The sequence below is a fragment of the Penaeus chinensis genome, chromosome 36, assembly GCF_019202785.1.
Source record: "Penaeus chinensis breed Huanghai No. 1 chromosome 36, ASM1920278v2, whole genome shotgun sequence".
Lineage (NCBI taxonomy): Eukaryota > Metazoa > Arthropoda > Malacostraca > Decapoda > Penaeidae > Penaeus > Penaeus chinensis.
The window spans coordinates 11,756,094-11,773,593 of NC_061854.1; the positions used below are offsets into that span (position 1 = coordinate 11,756,094).

The 17,500-nt window shown below is 34.9% G+C and overlaps 1 protein-coding gene across 4 annotated transcripts in view; it reads left to right on the forward strand.

Moving 5' to 3' along the window:
• Nucleotides 1–16,242, forward strand: part of LOC125044557 (uncharacterized protein CG5902-like) — a 69,508-nt gene extending 53,266 nt beyond the window's left edge. For all 4 annotated transcript variants that reach the window (XM_047641258.1, XM_047641259.1, XM_047641260.1 and 1 more), the window contains 5 exons: nucleotides 3,257–3,420; nucleotides 4,515–4,625; nucleotides 5,275–5,480; nucleotides 5,645–5,775; nucleotides 9,852–16,242. In XM_047641258.1, coding sequence (XP_047497214.1) covers nucleotides 3,257–3,420; nucleotides 4,515–4,625; nucleotides 5,275–5,480; nucleotides 5,645–5,775; nucleotides 9,852–9,887 — 648 coding nt within the window. In that variant the 3' untranslated portion in view covers nucleotides 9,888–16,242. The remainder of the gene's footprint in view (nucleotides 1–3,256; nucleotides 3,421–4,514; nucleotides 4,626–5,274; nucleotides 5,481–5,644; nucleotides 5,776–9,851) is intronic.
• The last annotated feature ends 1,258 nt before the right edge of the window (nucleotides 16,243–17,500 follow it).

Sequence of the window (17,500 nt, forward strand, 5' to 3'; positions counted from 1 at the left end):
AAAAAAGAAGACAAGAGGGAGTTTTATCATATGATGGGTAAATGTTTCCAGAGATTTGCTTTTTTTGTCTCTGATAAATTTGGACATGGTTCTTGAAAGAGGAAATTTGTAGAAGTGTGAACATACATGCAAAAGGAAAATTGGGTTTAGTACAATATTTAAGTCTGTTTCTTTGTGTCATGCAGATATACACACTGACAGCATAAAGATACTGTACACAGAAGAAATTTCTTAAAAGGTCCTTATCTATCAACAAATTTCTTTTGAGCACAGCTCATATTGTTAACATGTTAGAGTTTTTTGCTTTTCATACAAATTGGTTGATGCCAACAATAGTTTAGGAACAACTTTGAATACTAGTATCTTTGTAAGAAGTGCTGTTTGGGTGATATGTAACTATCATGCTCAAAGAAGGCTTATTTCAGTTTGGAAGCATGAAGTAGTTTGCCTGTCTGTGTTAATGGAAAGAATTTGCTTTATGTCTCGGAAAAGAAACTAAAAGTTTTTATTGCTTGTTATCCATAAAGATTTTGAATTTTATACAAACACATTTTTTAAACCCTTTTCACATGTTTTTTGCTTAACCCAATCGCCACGGATTTATGTTCTGTCCCCTGTAGTTTTTTGTGAATGTTGTTACATACAGATGGCTCCATATATGCTCAGCTGACAAGGAGTCTATCAGTAGTCCTAGTGACTGATCCTGATTTCCTCATTCCTTGAATTGGCAAGAAAATGTGTTTTTCTTTTTAATACAGTTGACATCAATATTGTTATTATTGTTAATGATGTTATGATTATTAAATTGTTATTAAAATCTTGATAACATTTAAAGACAATGAAATAATGCAAAAGACCCTTTCCAAAAGTCGAGGAGATAGGTAGGACTAATAACCAACTCCTTGGGTAATAAGTACTTGTAGGGCCATCTATGTGTAAAACTAATAAATAAACTTGTATTACATTGGGCACAGCATGTATTCTTACCATACGTGGCGAATTGGTTAAGCTTTCAAAATATTAGTGACATCTATACATATTAGGTCACACTATACAATGGAACGTCTCCACCTGCAAAATATAAATTAGCTGTATGTTTTAACTCTTCTGCTTGCTGTACAAAAGCAGAGCTAACATTTCATTTAAGATAAACTATACCTTTCTTCCAGAATCTTTCAGAGTTAAAGGAAATAACTCTGCATCATCATGATGTTTTTCAGCATGTCAAATGTAACATTGGGGTTATAATGGACCTGTCTAGGCAAATACTTAGATATAGTAGTATAACCTAAGAAACACATGGTCTTTGTATCGCACTTGATATTAACCTAGTGCGAAAAAATAATTCAGCAGAGCATTGCTTGATTTCAGTGTATGATATTTATATTCTTTTTATGGAATGTTGTATATGATTTGGCAAATACTTTTAATGGTGAGTATTAGTAGTTTGGGTTATTAAGAATTTAGTTCATAATTTGACCATGATTTTGATGCTGCATTGTGGTAATAAGATGATTGCTGAGTCATATATACACATTGATTTTCTACTTTTAAATAGTGTGATATATTAACAGTATATATGTAATATGCATGTCATGCTATATATCACAGCTGTCATAGTAGTCATGCTCAGATGACAAACAAAAATGTCATAGAATTTAATAACACTACATGTGTGTTTTAATATTACATACGTACTCAGTATAGCAGTATTTCTGTGCATAGATTCAGCCGTTCATGCATGAGACTGTATATACATAGAGAAGCTTCAGTGAATGTTTGTGTTATTACCTTGTCATGAAATTGTAGAAGGGAGTGTATATTATTCTAAACACACTTTTGTGTGTGTGTGTGTGTGTATATTTGCAATATTTTATGGTACTGTGCCTACCATATTATTTATATTGTTTTTATTCTCCATAATTTGCCATATGCTATTCTTGAAATATATTTTTGTAATTTACAATTGCACATTTTATATGCAAAAGAGAATAGTACCCAGATTGATTAGTGAGATGATACTATCCTAAAATTTAAATTCCCTTATAAGGATCCACAGTTTTGGCTAGTATACACTCTTTCTGGTTCATTTTGGCCCCTCAGTAATCATATACACTAATTTTGCATCTATTTATTTTTGCATGTTTATACAAAATGGGTCATCATGATATATTGTCTCGCAATTCAGATAAAGGCAGGATTGTATAGAATGTCATTTTCAGTTGAGAGGTGTAATACTTTTTATTTTTAAATTTTGGTAGGATTTAAAAACAAAGCCAAAGATTTGCCATTGGTTTCTATATCATTTAAAGATGTCTGTGAAATATATAACAGTGAATGGCAATGTGAAGGTGGTTATCACAAAAGTGTTTGGTGCTTTGTGTATATATACTTTGTGTAAACTGTGTACATATAAATGCTTTATGTATATGATGTGTATGTATGTGTGTGCTTGTGTGTGTGTTTGTGTGTCCTTTTATACACAAAAAAATTCTTAATTATGTTTCTTATGGCTTTTGTGTAGTATAGCATAAACTAATGATTTTTCCTCAACAAAATTTCAGAATGAGCTAATCATTATGTAAATGACATAATGCAGCACTTTCAGTACCATCCTTTGTGTATTGATGCACTTAGAAATCTCTCTGTTGGAGTTGCAAGCTGATGCCTTATTGGAATTTAATTTCCATAACTGCCCTTTTGCTTAGCTATATTAGCACTTTAGTGGTTTTGTTTACTAGAAGTCTGGTTTGATTATGTTAAGGTTAAGGGTATTGATATTTTATATGATAATGCTTTTTTCTCCCTGATAGATTTTTGATATAAGAGAGTAATGGAATATTTACTCCTTGTAATGTTAACTGACTGATTATTTCTTTTAGTAGCGTGTTTTATGAGTGACTAAAGTTAACAGTGCCAAGCTTAGAGGTTGATAATTTGTGTAATCCTTTCAAACATTTCTCTATATTGTTAATGGATAGCTTCTCTTCTCTGCTGTGAGCAACACTCTTAAGGATCTGTGAATTCCAAATTGATATTTTGCAAGGTTAAGTACCACAGCAGAGTGTAATCATGATTAGTCCTTATATAATCCCTACTTTTTCCTCTTGTTTGTCAAGCACAGAAAAACAGTTGATATATCAGATATTATATATCACTAATTAGACATGCTATTACAGTTTTTCCATACCCATAACTAGGGCACTAAAGCAAGATGTCTCAGAAAGTTTTATGCATTCCTGTGTTCCTTTTACAGGTATGCTGCTACAATGGCTCAACCCCCACAGCCAATGGCACGTTACGGAATGGCCTCACTCCCATAGCGAGCCCAGAGATGTGCTTCTATTGCTTTGATGTTCTTTACAGTCACCTGCACAACATGGAACCTCCTGGCACTCCAGACTTTACCAATGAACCTTTGTAAGTAATTCTAGTTTTATTTTTTATTTATAAAGAGGAAGCTTAAAAAAAAAAAAAAAACTTTTTTTCTGATGAGTACACATATTGCTGACTGTTATGAATCTTGACACAGTAAGTAGCATGATTTTCATTATCTGTATGCATTTCTTAGTTTTTTGTGTTTGTTTTAATTTATTTTGATGTAAAGGGCTGCTGCTGCTACATATTCACAGTTGTGTTTTGCACTTCCCTTAGCTCTCATTTTTCTTTTTCTAAGATTTACACTTCATTTATGTATAAGGATATATAAAATGAACAGTCCTGATCAATATTCATGATCATTTAGGTCAGATGGTGGGTTTGAGAACTTTCTTTTCTTCCTGATTTGTAAATGTTTATACAATATATCTTATGATATTTTTAGGGAAAGAAAATGGGATATTGACTTAGATTGACTATTAATTTAATTTTTTTGAATGCAGGCAATATGTGGGTGGTTAAGGCATAAAGTCTTTAGCCTCATTCCCAACATTATTATTATTATTTATTTTTTTTTTTTTCCCATAAAATCTTGAAATGCACAAAAATGTATGTTTTATATAACCATATATATATATATATATATATATATATATATATATATATAGATACATAATTTTTTTTTTCTTTTCTTTTCTTTTTTACTTTTATTTTTTTTATTCTTTTTGTTAAAAGGTTGTATGACAAAGGCTTCATTATTGTTACTTTTGATACAGATTAAGGGGTAATTTCTTGCTTCAACATAAAAAAATACCAGTTTACAGTTAATTTCATGTTTTGGTACTGATTTTGATTCTGATTACATTGTTTGGAAGTATTCATTCCCATATGTACTAAATTCAAAAGAGCAACACATTGAGTAAGTCAAAATAGTGCTTACCTTTGATTCAGAGTTTGGTTCTCCAGAGTGCAGGACGAACTCATTGATATATTTTATTTGGTATTGGATCTGTATCATCAGATTCATTTGATGTAGTTTGGAAACTCAGAATTCTGAACATCTTGGTCAGGTGTTCCTGTAAGTTTAGGCCATTATTTTAAACCTGAATTATTTTTCACAAATAATTACCTTTCAGTCCTTTGTTTGTAACCTGGAAATTGGGGAAGGACAAACGGTTACGAGGATGTATGGGGACATTTAGCCACATCAGTCTACACGCAGGACTCCGGGAGTATGCAGCCACCAGGTAGCATTCATATTGACTTATCTTTTATTCTCTAAATTAAATTGAATATTCACATTGTATTACCACATGCATGTTTATTAAAATATACTGATGCCTTTTATATATGAAATATTAGCCTTTTGTTGATTGATTTCGTAGTTAACTAAGTATGTTAAAAATTCAAGACACCTTCTTCTTAGATGATTCTTTGTTTTATGTATTCTTAACCCCTTGGTGACGGGTGAAGAAAACTAAAAAAAAACTCTACGCTCTGGCGATCAATGGCAACGCGCCGACTTTGAGCGCGGGAGTTAGGTACATCAAGCCGAATCACCGGCTGGTTGTGCTTTGGCGCGCCACCGCGGCGTACAGCCACACGCCACATTTCGAGCGGTTTGTTTTGATGTCTATAGACGTGACCCGTCGTTAAGGGGTTAAGACTTTATTCATAAGCCAATAGTTTCACAATCTACATATAATTTTATTAGGATAGAAGGCTTTAAGAGTAATATGAGTTTAGCACTACAAGAATTGAAAGAACCTCAATTGCAACACTGATTATTGGTTAGAATATAAGATACAAAACATATATGTAAAATAAGGATATTTTATTTGGTAGAATTAAAGGTACAAATATACTTTGTAATAAAAATTAATTTTTCTGTTTCAGTGCATTCAAGGATTCCCGGTTTCAGCCAATTGCTAGAGATGAATTACCTCGCCTTGGAGTTTCTGTCTCTATTTTGCGACACTTTGAAGATGGGCGGGATTACAGGGATTGGGATATTGGGGTGCATGGGATTCGGATAGAGTTTTTGAATGAGCGAGGTGCCAAGCGGACAGCTACTTACCTGCCAGAGGTCGCTCCTGAACAGGGTAAGAGTTAATTATACTAGTTACAGATTTTCATATTGGCATCAAAACTTACATTGTAAAAGCACCTATAATCTGTGTGTATTAATGACAGACTGTGATTTAATATTAATCTTTTGATTTTTAGGAGAAATGTAAAAGGCATTAACAATTGTCAATCCTTTTAGGTTGGGATCATGAGCAGACAATTGATTCATTACTCAGGAAAGGAGGATATAAGGGTCCTGTAACAGGGGAAGTGCGACGTAGCATCAAACTAACACGTTACCAGAGTGAAAAGATCTCAGTTACTTTCCAGGTAAGGTTATTTTTTGAGAGTAAAAGTAATTTGTAAGGAAAATTTTTGGAGTATGTGCATTGCCCAGCACATACAGTACTTCAGGATACTGCTTGATTATCCTGCCTTTCAAAAGGGACACACTGGACATCAGGCTCTAGGACTGCATTTTTAAGACACACATGAATAGAGATGCAGAAAACATACACTGACATGCTTACTCACACACATGCACTTACACACACACAGGCACGGACACACACACAGGCACGGACACACACACAGGCACGGACACACACACAGGCACGGACACACACACAGGCACGGACACACACACAGGCACGGACACACACACACAGGCACGGACACACACACACAGGCACGGACACACACACAGGCACGGACACACACACAGGCACGGACACACATAGGCATTTACACATACACAGGCACTTACACACAGGCACTTACACACAGGCACTTACACACACGCAGGCACGGACACACATACACACAAGCACACTTGCACTTACACACTCGCACTTACACACTCGCACTTACACACTCGCACTTACACGCACTTACACACTCGCACTTACACACACACACACACACACACACACACACACACACACACACACACACACACACACACACACACACACACAAATGCACATGCATGCCTTCTTATACATTCCACCTTGTCCTTACACACACAGGAATGAAGAGAGAGGTCTTTGTAAAGTATTTTACAATTAATTGTTTTTTTCTGTTTTTATGTCTGTGGTTTTAAATTGTTCAATTGTATTTTGTCCAACCATTTCTCTATTCGGAAATAATTCTGCTTTTGTTGCAGAAGATGTAGATACAATTTTTTAGATTATAGAAAGCTTATTAGAGTATATTACTTTTGATTATATGTGACTGTCCCTTTGCTTACTTATCTTAGCCTTTGCTTATTTTGTCTCAGTTGAAGTTTCCATTGTACTTACAAGGCCACTTATTGTAAGTTAGTATTAATTAGTGGATTCCTATACTTTATTATATTTAGTGTCTTGATAACTTGTTTGTTTTAATCTCACCAGCCTTTGTCATTTCATCTTATAACCCAATCAGCACAGATGGCAAGAATACATGCCATGTCCACTGTAATATAAGTTCATTATTTGTATTAACACGGATGGCTCTTCAAGTCCTTAGTCACCAAGGAATCAGTTATTAGCCCTACCTATCTCATGTGTTTACCTTTTTCTTTAATTTTTAGAAAGTGTCTTATGTATTAATTCGTTGTCTTCAATGTTACCAAGAATTTAATAACAATTTAATCGTCATAATATCAATAAGAATAATAGCAGTATCGATATCAATAGCATTAGAAAGAAAAACACATTTACCCACAAATTCAAGGAATGGGGAAATCAGGGGCGGTCACTAGGGCCTACTGATAGACTTCTTGGTGGCTGAGCACAAGTGAAGCCATCTGTATGTAACAAAATTTACAAAAACTACAGGAGACAATACCTAAATCCATGGTGATTGGGCTAAAGTAGATACTGAAATTAGACTTTCGTCATGTTATTAACATTTTTAAGACATTTTTTTTTTTTTTTTAGTATGTAATAATCCTTTTGGATTCAGGATTAGGGTCAGTTGGAACTATAGTTTATACATGTATATGTATACCTGGCTTAACCCAATGCCAACAGGCATGACGTGTATGTACGTGCCATGCCCACTGAGTTACTTGTTTGATTGTTTTTACACATAAATGGCTACACTTGTATTAAGTCACCAATGAGCCAATTACGAGTACTGCCTGTCTCACCTGTTTACTCTTTTCTTTGATTTATGAAAATATTTTACGTTATCTCATTTTGCTGTTACTAATGATATAACATTATAGTAATTATAATGTTTATAATAAAAATAACACCATCGATATTCATAGCACCAGAAAAAAATATGTTTTTCCCGCTAATTCAAATCAGGTAAGGTCACAAGCTCTACTAATTGACTCTTTTGTGGCTAAGCACTAGCAGAGCCATCCATGCGCAAAGACCTTTTACAAAAAAAATATAAGAAATAAGCACAGCATTTTCCCCATTTTCTATTCATTTTCCCCGGCAGCATTGGGTTAAATAAGACCTTTTCCAGCTCCTTTTTTCATACTACATTTTTCTACTATAAAAATATACATTGGTCATGTAAAAGCCAGAATGATTAAAGGTGATAAAGCCTGTTGTGGCTAAGTCCAAAAGGAATGACAAGGCTTTGCATAATCTTGAAAACATTAAAGCAATTCTAAAAGTGAAATAGAGATGGTGCTTAAGCATCCATTACAGGGAATTCAGATTTGTTTATTGTTTTATGTATAGTTGTATATTATTTACTGATTGTTTTCACATTTGTGTTTCGTCATATTTTTACCTCTTATAGCTGGGCATGCCTATAGCTGTTTTGAAAAATCTATTCACCATGGGTATGGCTGTAGCGAATCGAGTGGAAAGGGCCACTGTCCAGCAGAAACCTAGATGGTTGTCAGAAGTCACTGGAATGAGTGACTGGAATTTCTGCCATTGTCAGTGCAGGGTTAAAAGAGTTGTTATTTGGTTGATATGATTTACTTCTATTATCTGTGGATGTATGATTTTATTTTTTATATTTATTTATATATTAACAATTTATTAAGAAAATATGAAGTAGCTAACGAACACAGTGAGCTTAAAACTGCCAGAGACACTCATTTAAGTCAATAATTAGGAAACCATAATTTTCATTCTTAATATGTAATTCACACCTCTTTTTTGGAACTTGTTCAGCACAACCGCTAATGCTAGCATTAGCAACTTGTTTTGTCATTAGCAAACGATTCATATCAGATACCTAAAGTAGGATAGTAGTCATCTTATGCTGTACTATTTAGGTCTGCTTTTCAGGATACGCACACACAGTAAAACCCAACACACTTGAGTAACACCCAGGTGATTAACTAGCATTTTTATGACATTCTTAAGGTCATATAGAAATACACTAAACAGACAATTGTTGGTTATTCTCACTGACTTTTTCACAGACTGTAATGCACTTCTCATCATTGACCATAATAAATGTATAAGGTATTGTAGTTCAATATTTTGTAATGGAGAACAGGTATTTATTTATCATGAAGTTCTTCTTTGCATTAGTTGCACAACCTGAAATTCCTCATTACGCTTTCTGACCCCACCTGGTAGCGTGCAATCATGCAGAAAATTTTATTTTATCATAATGGGCAATCATGCAGAATATTTTGTTTTATCATAAACTTGTAGATGAAATGAGCATTGGTCGTAAAAAAATGATAAAAGATAATGATGAAATATCTAAAAAATCCTGAACTGTTGCTTGGAACCCACTACTGATCAGTATCTTGCACTCAGTAGGTTAAAAGTTAGAATCAAGATTGTATACCACTGATGTTTATGCTTCTGGGCAGATTTTGTAATGCACATGTATCGGTTGTTCTCCTGCCACTAATCTCTCCTTTATTTTTTCCAGTTAATTTGACATTGAGTGTTTTTCCTGGAAATTATTTTTTTCTTGTTAGATTTATTGTTGAAAGTTAGAAGGAATTAGAATCAACAGGAAACTATCCTAAACTGAGTATTTAGCTTTATTGCTACAACCCAGGGCCTACTTCGTATATTTCTTTTCTTCATAGGGATATCACAGGGGAGAAAAATCTTTGTATGTCTGAAAAAATGTAATCCTATTATTTCCCATTACAATGTTATGAATTGAAATTTATTCTTTTCTGAATGCTTTTTCTCATGTTTCAGTTAATTAGTTGATGTTGACAGTAATCTTTGATACTCAATTTATTATGTATTATGTATTTTATGAATATCAAGAAATGGTTGGATGAAATAATTAAGTTAGATAGTCCATCTGTTACTGCCCCATTTATTTCTTTTGGAACAGCATATGAAAAAAACAAAAGCAGTTTTGCTTGGTGGGTGGAGTAAGACTGAATGGATGATGGTTCTAGCAAGGGACAGGTTTGGTTTAATTGTTATAAACAAGATAGAACTGACATAAATTTATCCTTTTTCTTGTAGGAATACATGAGCTACTGGAGGAACCGTCGGTGCTAGCATTCGCTAAATTTTAGGGATGGGAGATGTGGGACTCTTGGCACTGGAGGTCTCAGTGGTGGGGGTGGAGGAGCAGCTATAAACAGGGGCAACGAAGCGTATGGATGTGGTGGCACAGAGCCTCCCCATCATACCCAGCAGCAGCAGAACCACCAGCCTTCTTACAACCACTACAACCATAACAGCCAGCTGATGATTCATCAGAACAACCATCAACTTCTTCCTCACAACGACCACCACCACCATCATCATCTTCAATATCATCATCCTCATCATGCCAACCCCAGGTCCCCATCACCCCTCCACCTCCACCACTATGCCACAAGAGGCAGTAGTAGCAGTAGCAGCAGCAGTATCAACAGCAGTGGCAGAGCTTCAGCCACCATCACCACCACTACCACCAATACGAACACTCCACCACTGGGGTTTGACACGGTGGGTAACTCAGGTCTCGGCGCATCTCTCTTGTGTGTCACCACCTCAGGGCATAATGAACTGGCTCTGTGTGGCCCTCCAGCTCAAGATGTGACACTGATGAACCATGGTGGTTGTCCCGCTTGGTGCTCTCACCGTAGGGGCAATCGGGAGGGGGAAGGATGCTTGGACGGCCTACGCAGAGCATCCAACAGGCTGGCGGACTTTCTTAGGGGCCTTTTTAACTCTTGATGGTTAGTATTACTTATATTAGCTTATTACTTGTTTAGTGTTGAGTGTTATTCACAGTAATTTTTTACAAGATATTCAGAATTTTTCATAAGTAGATTTTCGAGGATAATTTTCATTTTATAGCTTCACTGAGTTTTCAGGCAATTGTTAGAAGTGATTTGATATAGTTTTTCATTTGCCCAACAAGAAAAAGAGTGCCATTACTGAAATTCATGCCTGATATGAAATCAAATACTCATGCTCAAAATCAAGTTGAGCTGGATACCAAGGAGACACAAGTTATGAGCGTATAATAGTTGTCAGTGGCTGTATGATAAGCAGGCTGGAGGCAATATTTAGTTAACTATAATGATGTGATCTGATCATTTGCACATGGAATGTTGGGGTGGCTATACAAAGGTTGAAAAGTCCGGCAATGAGACCAGTATAACTTTATAAAGGTGGAAGTGCCGGTGGTAAGACCGGTGACTTTATAAAGGTGGAGACATAGGTGGTAAGACCAAGCTTCAAGATACACTAACTGTTGAGAAGCCCAATGCGAATGTGTGGAGTTTGGACTAGTGGTCAGCTCAGTTTGATAATAAGCACATTTACTGTAACATCGATGGTGATTTAAAACTTTTGTTTTAGGTGGTTTTTAATGTATTGTTTACAAGTCACCGAGCCCCGGGCTGGCCTTCCCACTCCCGTCCGCCTGTGTTGTGATCATCGGGCCTGTTTAAAGCCCAACCCACACCAGTCTTTCACATTCAGCGGTCGACAAAACTCTATCATGCCAGATGAGTCACCAGTTCAACCTCATGTAAATCTATGCAAGACAGCCGATAAAAGTCTTGCAGATTTTTCTTTTTTCTTTTTTTTTCTTGTATCAGTAGATTTAAAAAAGCAAGTAGTTCAACATTGGTGGTTGACAAACCATGTATAAAATGGTGCAACTAAGAGCTGCTCGCATTACTCATCACAAAATGAGGTTTGTTTGCCGCTAATTTTATAATATCAGACTGCCTAGTCGTGAGCATGGTGTCTGCTGCTCACTCATTACTTACTATTAAAAGATCTCATGTACAGTGTTGTTGATACATGAAAACTTATTTAACACACATTTTATACGGTTACTATATACCATAACAGTTGAACATGTCATTAGTGGGAATAGCATTCAGATAATTAATATGAAGGAGGATTAATAGCCGTTCCCACCCTCATTGATAATGCGATCACATTTTCCTCTGACTGAAGAGAGGTAACCAAACTTACCAAGTGCATCTCAGTGATAACATGTGATAGAATATACCAAAGGTGGCTTGAAATGAACGGCAGTTGTGCAGAGTGCCCAGGAAGAAGAAAATTGGCTTGTGTCTTGCCTCCGATATTCTAAAATGTTAGTGTTGAGTCGGCTCTTCATTGAATGTTCTTAATTGGAAGTGTTCGAAAGTGTAATACAACATCAGCTATCTAATATTCAGTGTCTCAGGACATTTTGGGTGGGAAGCACATTCCTTAACACTACAGATGTTTAATGTAATTTGCATATTACAATTATGTATTGATAACTTGGCAAGGCATCTCAAAAACACAATGCTGCAGCTGTAACTGAGAGGCCTTTCAAATATATAGTTCTGTCCCACCTAAATGAAAATTAAACAAAAGAAAACATTTAAAAGAACTTCTAAAGAAATATATGTCTGAGGGAGTTCGGTCATTGGATATCTGAAATTTTAAAAAATTCTGTTCTGTAGTTGAAATGAACAGTGATTGTTACGAGTAACATCTTTTTTCATTTGAATATCAGTATAAAATCTCCAAGAACAGTTCTGTAGGTACCCTGCATGTATGTTTTATGGGTTTTTGCTGTAAGGTTAGGATAGTTAGGGGTACACAGGTTTTGTAAATGTATGCAATAAGTGTATGCGTGTGATATGCATAATTTGTGAAGTTGGTTTGAATCATCATTTGACAAATCAGAATTAAGTACTTAAATGATAACAAAAAGAAATAATGAGGCAGAATCACATGTATAATGATGGGTAAATCTGGCCACAAAGGACAGGTTTGCATGTTGGTGAGGTGCTCAGGATGAATGCCATTCCTAATGTGTTATCATCAGCGAGGATCTTATTCTGAGGGTTTTCTGATCTGACAGATAGCCTTATTGCATTATCAACCATGGTCTCTCTCAGTGCCATCTGTACCTGATTGCTAGAATAACAAGACAGTCTGCTGTCATAGAGTATATTTGCTTGCTCACTGCCCAGGATTTTTTTTTCTGTTGATTAAAAATGAAAGAAAAGAACTTACAGTTAGATATTAGCCACAGGTGGCATTTCATATATATGTCCTGCTGTACTGTGCCAAATTACCTTGCAGTAATTTATATGATCATCATATATGCAACTATGATACTGACACTGAGGTTAGTATATGGTATAGATGTTTCATGAGGTTGGTTTTTATAGTGATACTCTCAAAAGACATCCATGGGTCTTTTTTTATCATGTAATATGAAGGTGCAATTTTATAGTGAAAATACCTTGAAATAGTTATATCTCTCTCCATTGTGTAAATGGAAACCATAGTAGTCGTCCTTGCATATAGATAGTAAGATGAAAGAAGAGAAGACAAAACTCAAACACTGCCAATGTATGTTTGTATATTGTTGGGCACTTGTGATTTTTTTTTCTTTTTTATATAACAATGGCAGATCATGGTAATTTGTTGATGTGTGCACTTGTGCTGCGTATGTGAGGGTGCCACTCCAAACACTTAGGCATAGCAGACAGACCCATGCAGTAATTTTAGAGTCTTGTCAGAAATATCCTTGGTGTGCCATAAGAATGGATATGTCATAAGGAATACTTTTTCCATGACAGGGTGTTACAGTGATCTTTTGCTGTGAAATTACAGAAGCTGGTTCTTGCTTCTGCCATTAGTGTTTGGATGAAGTATGAGAGAATTATGTAGAATCTTATCAACTATAAATGGACTGCTAGAGGGCCCTATCCTAAAAACAATGATTTACAAAAGGTATCATTAAAAATTAATCTAGTCACAAATGCACTCAACAATGTTTCCACTGCCAACTGAGTACACATCTGATGAATTCAGGAGGGTGCCAGCCCATCATGTCATTGAAAGTGTCACACATTCATTATCAGTAAGAAGGAGTACATTAATCTGCCAGAATATGTTTTAATTTTTTCAGCCATGAAATAAAAAAGCTTTGTACTTATGACATACAATAAATTGATGAGAGAAAAAAGGAAATATGTCCCTCTGCATTTGTGGCCAGATATACCCTGTCTCAGGCAAACAATATTGTTAACCTCCTCATTACTCTAAGTAGGACATGATCAAAGTCTGTGTTAAACCTCAAGTTAAGATAATTGTATTTAATGATGCTATTCTTCCTGGCATGAAATTGTTAAGAGAGAGAAAAGAAAATAATATATATATATGATTGAAACTAACTGCCCTTCCAAAAAAGAAAAAAATATATATATAAAAAAAAATCTTGTTTGCATGTTACAAGAAACATTACATATAAGGTTATGGTTATTAGTTTATGCTAATGATAACATTTCCTGTCCTTGGTTGACCAGGGTATTTGTGCTGACAAAGAATTTCAGTTGTTTGTGGCATACCAGTATGGCTTGTATTTTGTTTTAGAGCATATGAGTAAAGCCATATTCAGGTACACAAATGGGCCATATTTTTGGATGGTGGTAGAGTTTGACGAGTTCTGGTATCAAACAAACAAAACATTTCATCTATTAGGGATCATTTGATGCTGCTTCTTGTTTGTCTTTGTGTTAAAATAGTTTATATTTTTTATGTCTGCCCCATTTTTTTCTTTTGTTTTTTTCTCAAACCAGAGTAAAACTTAATTTTGAAATTTAAATTGGAAACTTTGAAATTATATGTGTGTGATGTGTTAATTCACATCAGATTTTGTAACATTTTTGTTAAGAATATGGTCTTGGAGGATCTATAAAAATGTAGCAGCGAAGCAGTTTGATTTAAAGACGAGGATAATGTGTAAAGTACTTAGTGTTCATATTATTATTGATGAACATTCAGGATTTAGCATTATATTGAAACACAGTTATTCTTTTGTTGTAGTATGATAAATTCTTTTGATAAATTCAAAACTCACCACCAGGCAAGAATACCACAGGAACCCCAATAAATTGTGTTTTAATTTTAATTTGCCATATTTGGTGACTATTCTATCTGATTTAGAGTGATTTTTGGTCCTATAGCAATCCTAGCCTTCAGAGAATTAAATTACATTTTATATTTCAAAATGTGTTTAGTACTAAATGCTAATTATCCATAAGGATTCTCACCATTGTAAACAAGACTTGTGAGATAAACATGTCTAGGAATGTTATGTGCAAGAGTTACAATAAGTCCTTGGCATGGTATGACAGTAAGTTTCAGATTCCAAGTTGTTTGCTGTGGGCTTTTGTGTTGGACAAATGGAGTCAGGCCTACGGTAATCTACCATTTCTTTTAGACTGCCAGGAAGAATTGAATTAGCAGCTGGTTTTGTTTTTTGTGGTATGGATGAGGAGAATTTTATGAAGTATCATTCCCTCTCTGGCATGTTAAAGAATTTGTGGATACCTACAGTCCTGCCAATAGGTTCCCATAGTCTAGAATTTGGCTCATTATAATGTGGCATTGGATTGGTTGTACATCTGAGTGGACACAGAGAGGTATTGCAAGATATATCAGTCATACTGATAGCATTGCTGATGTTTAGTAATAAAAAACAACAGAAAATGAAGTTCAATACTGAAATTACTGGGCCTTCCATTGCTAAGATGGTTCCTCGAGTAAGGCTGCATGTGCATAAGTTCACTGTCCTGAGCTTCAGGAGTCTCGAATATAGGTGCCTTCCGCCAGCCTGGGGACCCATGGGTGACTCCACAAATAAGGCTGTAAGACAAAGACAATTTCTGAATAAATTTTCATTTAGCAGACATTTGGATGATGTCCTATGAAGTATTCTTTGAAAGTTGTTAATGCCTTAACACAAATTTTATCCTTCAATTAAGAAATGCTCTTCATAGTTTTGTTTCTGGAGTAACCTACCATTATAGATTAGTAAGATACTGTGAGGTGATAAGCCATTAGAAGCCTTGGGTGGTACTTGAAAAAGGGTAATTTTTCATGTTTTTTGCAACTATGTAAAGGAGCCTTATTATGAGATCACTCAGAATGGCATGTAATGGTTGATCCTGACACAAACTAGTGTAAGCGAGTTGTGCGTCTCATGCGAGTACTACTGGTGTACAATTTGTGTTATTCTCCACAGGCAGTCTTTGTTTTTTTTATTTAAGGCAGTTTTAATAATTTCTGATAATAGATGTGTTTCTTTTGGCATAAAGGTAATTTTCTTTTTTTAAAGTGTACATGGAGATGATTGTATCTGATTTTTTATTTAGTTCTATTTTTGTATGTGATCAGTAGTACTTGTGTTTGTATGTGAGTCTACAGAGATTTGTTTAATTGTTGTATGTGTGGTGTGGCTCTGCGTAATATAAGTGAATGTTGTAAGAAGTTACATAAGTCTTTTGCATTTTATATAGAAGGTATAGGAAACATTTCACAAGTAGGAACAGTTATTGTAATTCACATATAGAATCTCTGATGATGAAAATGAAATAAAGCCCTTTTTTCACCACTTGTTGTAATTATTCAAGTTTTGAATCTTATACTTATATTGACATCACTGTGTTACCCTCTCTATAATTTATATAAAAAGTAAATGAGAAAAGCTTACATATGAATCCTAGAGTTCAGAGGACTGGCCAATCTGCAAAAATCTGTCGAAATTGATTTGAAATAGTAACCTCATAGAATTATTAATATCTCTCTAACCACTATATGAACATATTGCATCTTCATCTAGGATTACTGTAAACTGTAAAAAAAAAAAAAAAAAATTGACTTATTTTCTGTAAAAACATATCAGTTTCATACCAGATTATACAAGATGAACAAAAGCAAAGGTAGATATCAGCAAAGAAAACTTTCAGTTAGTGAAATTTTCCTTCCACTGAAATGACAAAGAATGAAAAATATGTTGAATGTAAATTCAAAGCAAAGTTCATTATCCATCTAACCTACTGTCCATGTTTCAGATGAAATGAAAAAGTTCTAAAGAGCTTTACATTATGATGAGGCCAGAAAATTTAGAAGAGCTGTCTATTGTTTATACCATGCATGGAAATGGCAAACAAAATAAGTTTTCTTGTCAATTTTTTTTTCTAACAATCATGAATTATATCTATAATGTAATCTAAGCATACAGAAATACAAGGCAAAGAAAATGCACCTGGAACACTTCACACACATACAATACACAAGCACATGAATGCATGCACGCCTACATACATACATGTACATACATACATGCATACATTCATATGTACATACATATATTCATACATGTGTATGTACATATATATACACATACATGCATACATACATATGTATGTATGTATGTATGTACATACATACATACATAGATACATATATGCATACATACATATGTATATATTATGTATTGGCCACACCTGTCTAGCACACTCCTATCTGTTGCATTTTGATCCGTCCTTATGTTCCCTATATAATGTCCCTCTTTCAGTCCCACACATTCTGTTGCCCTGTCCACGCTTTCCTGCAGCCTGTAGCTCTGCTTTCCCCCGACCTCAAGCCATCTGACATTCTTACGGAATCCCACACTCTACTTTGACAACTTGTTCTCCATCCTGAGACGCATACATATCCTTCACTTGATCTAATCCCCCATACCTAATCCTACCTTAACCCGATCACTGGTCATTTCCTTAACCCATCTTTAACCTTTCCAATACTGCTCTAGATAGTTGACGTATAGCAACTAACTACTAACTCAACTGTCCTTCACTACCCTTTTA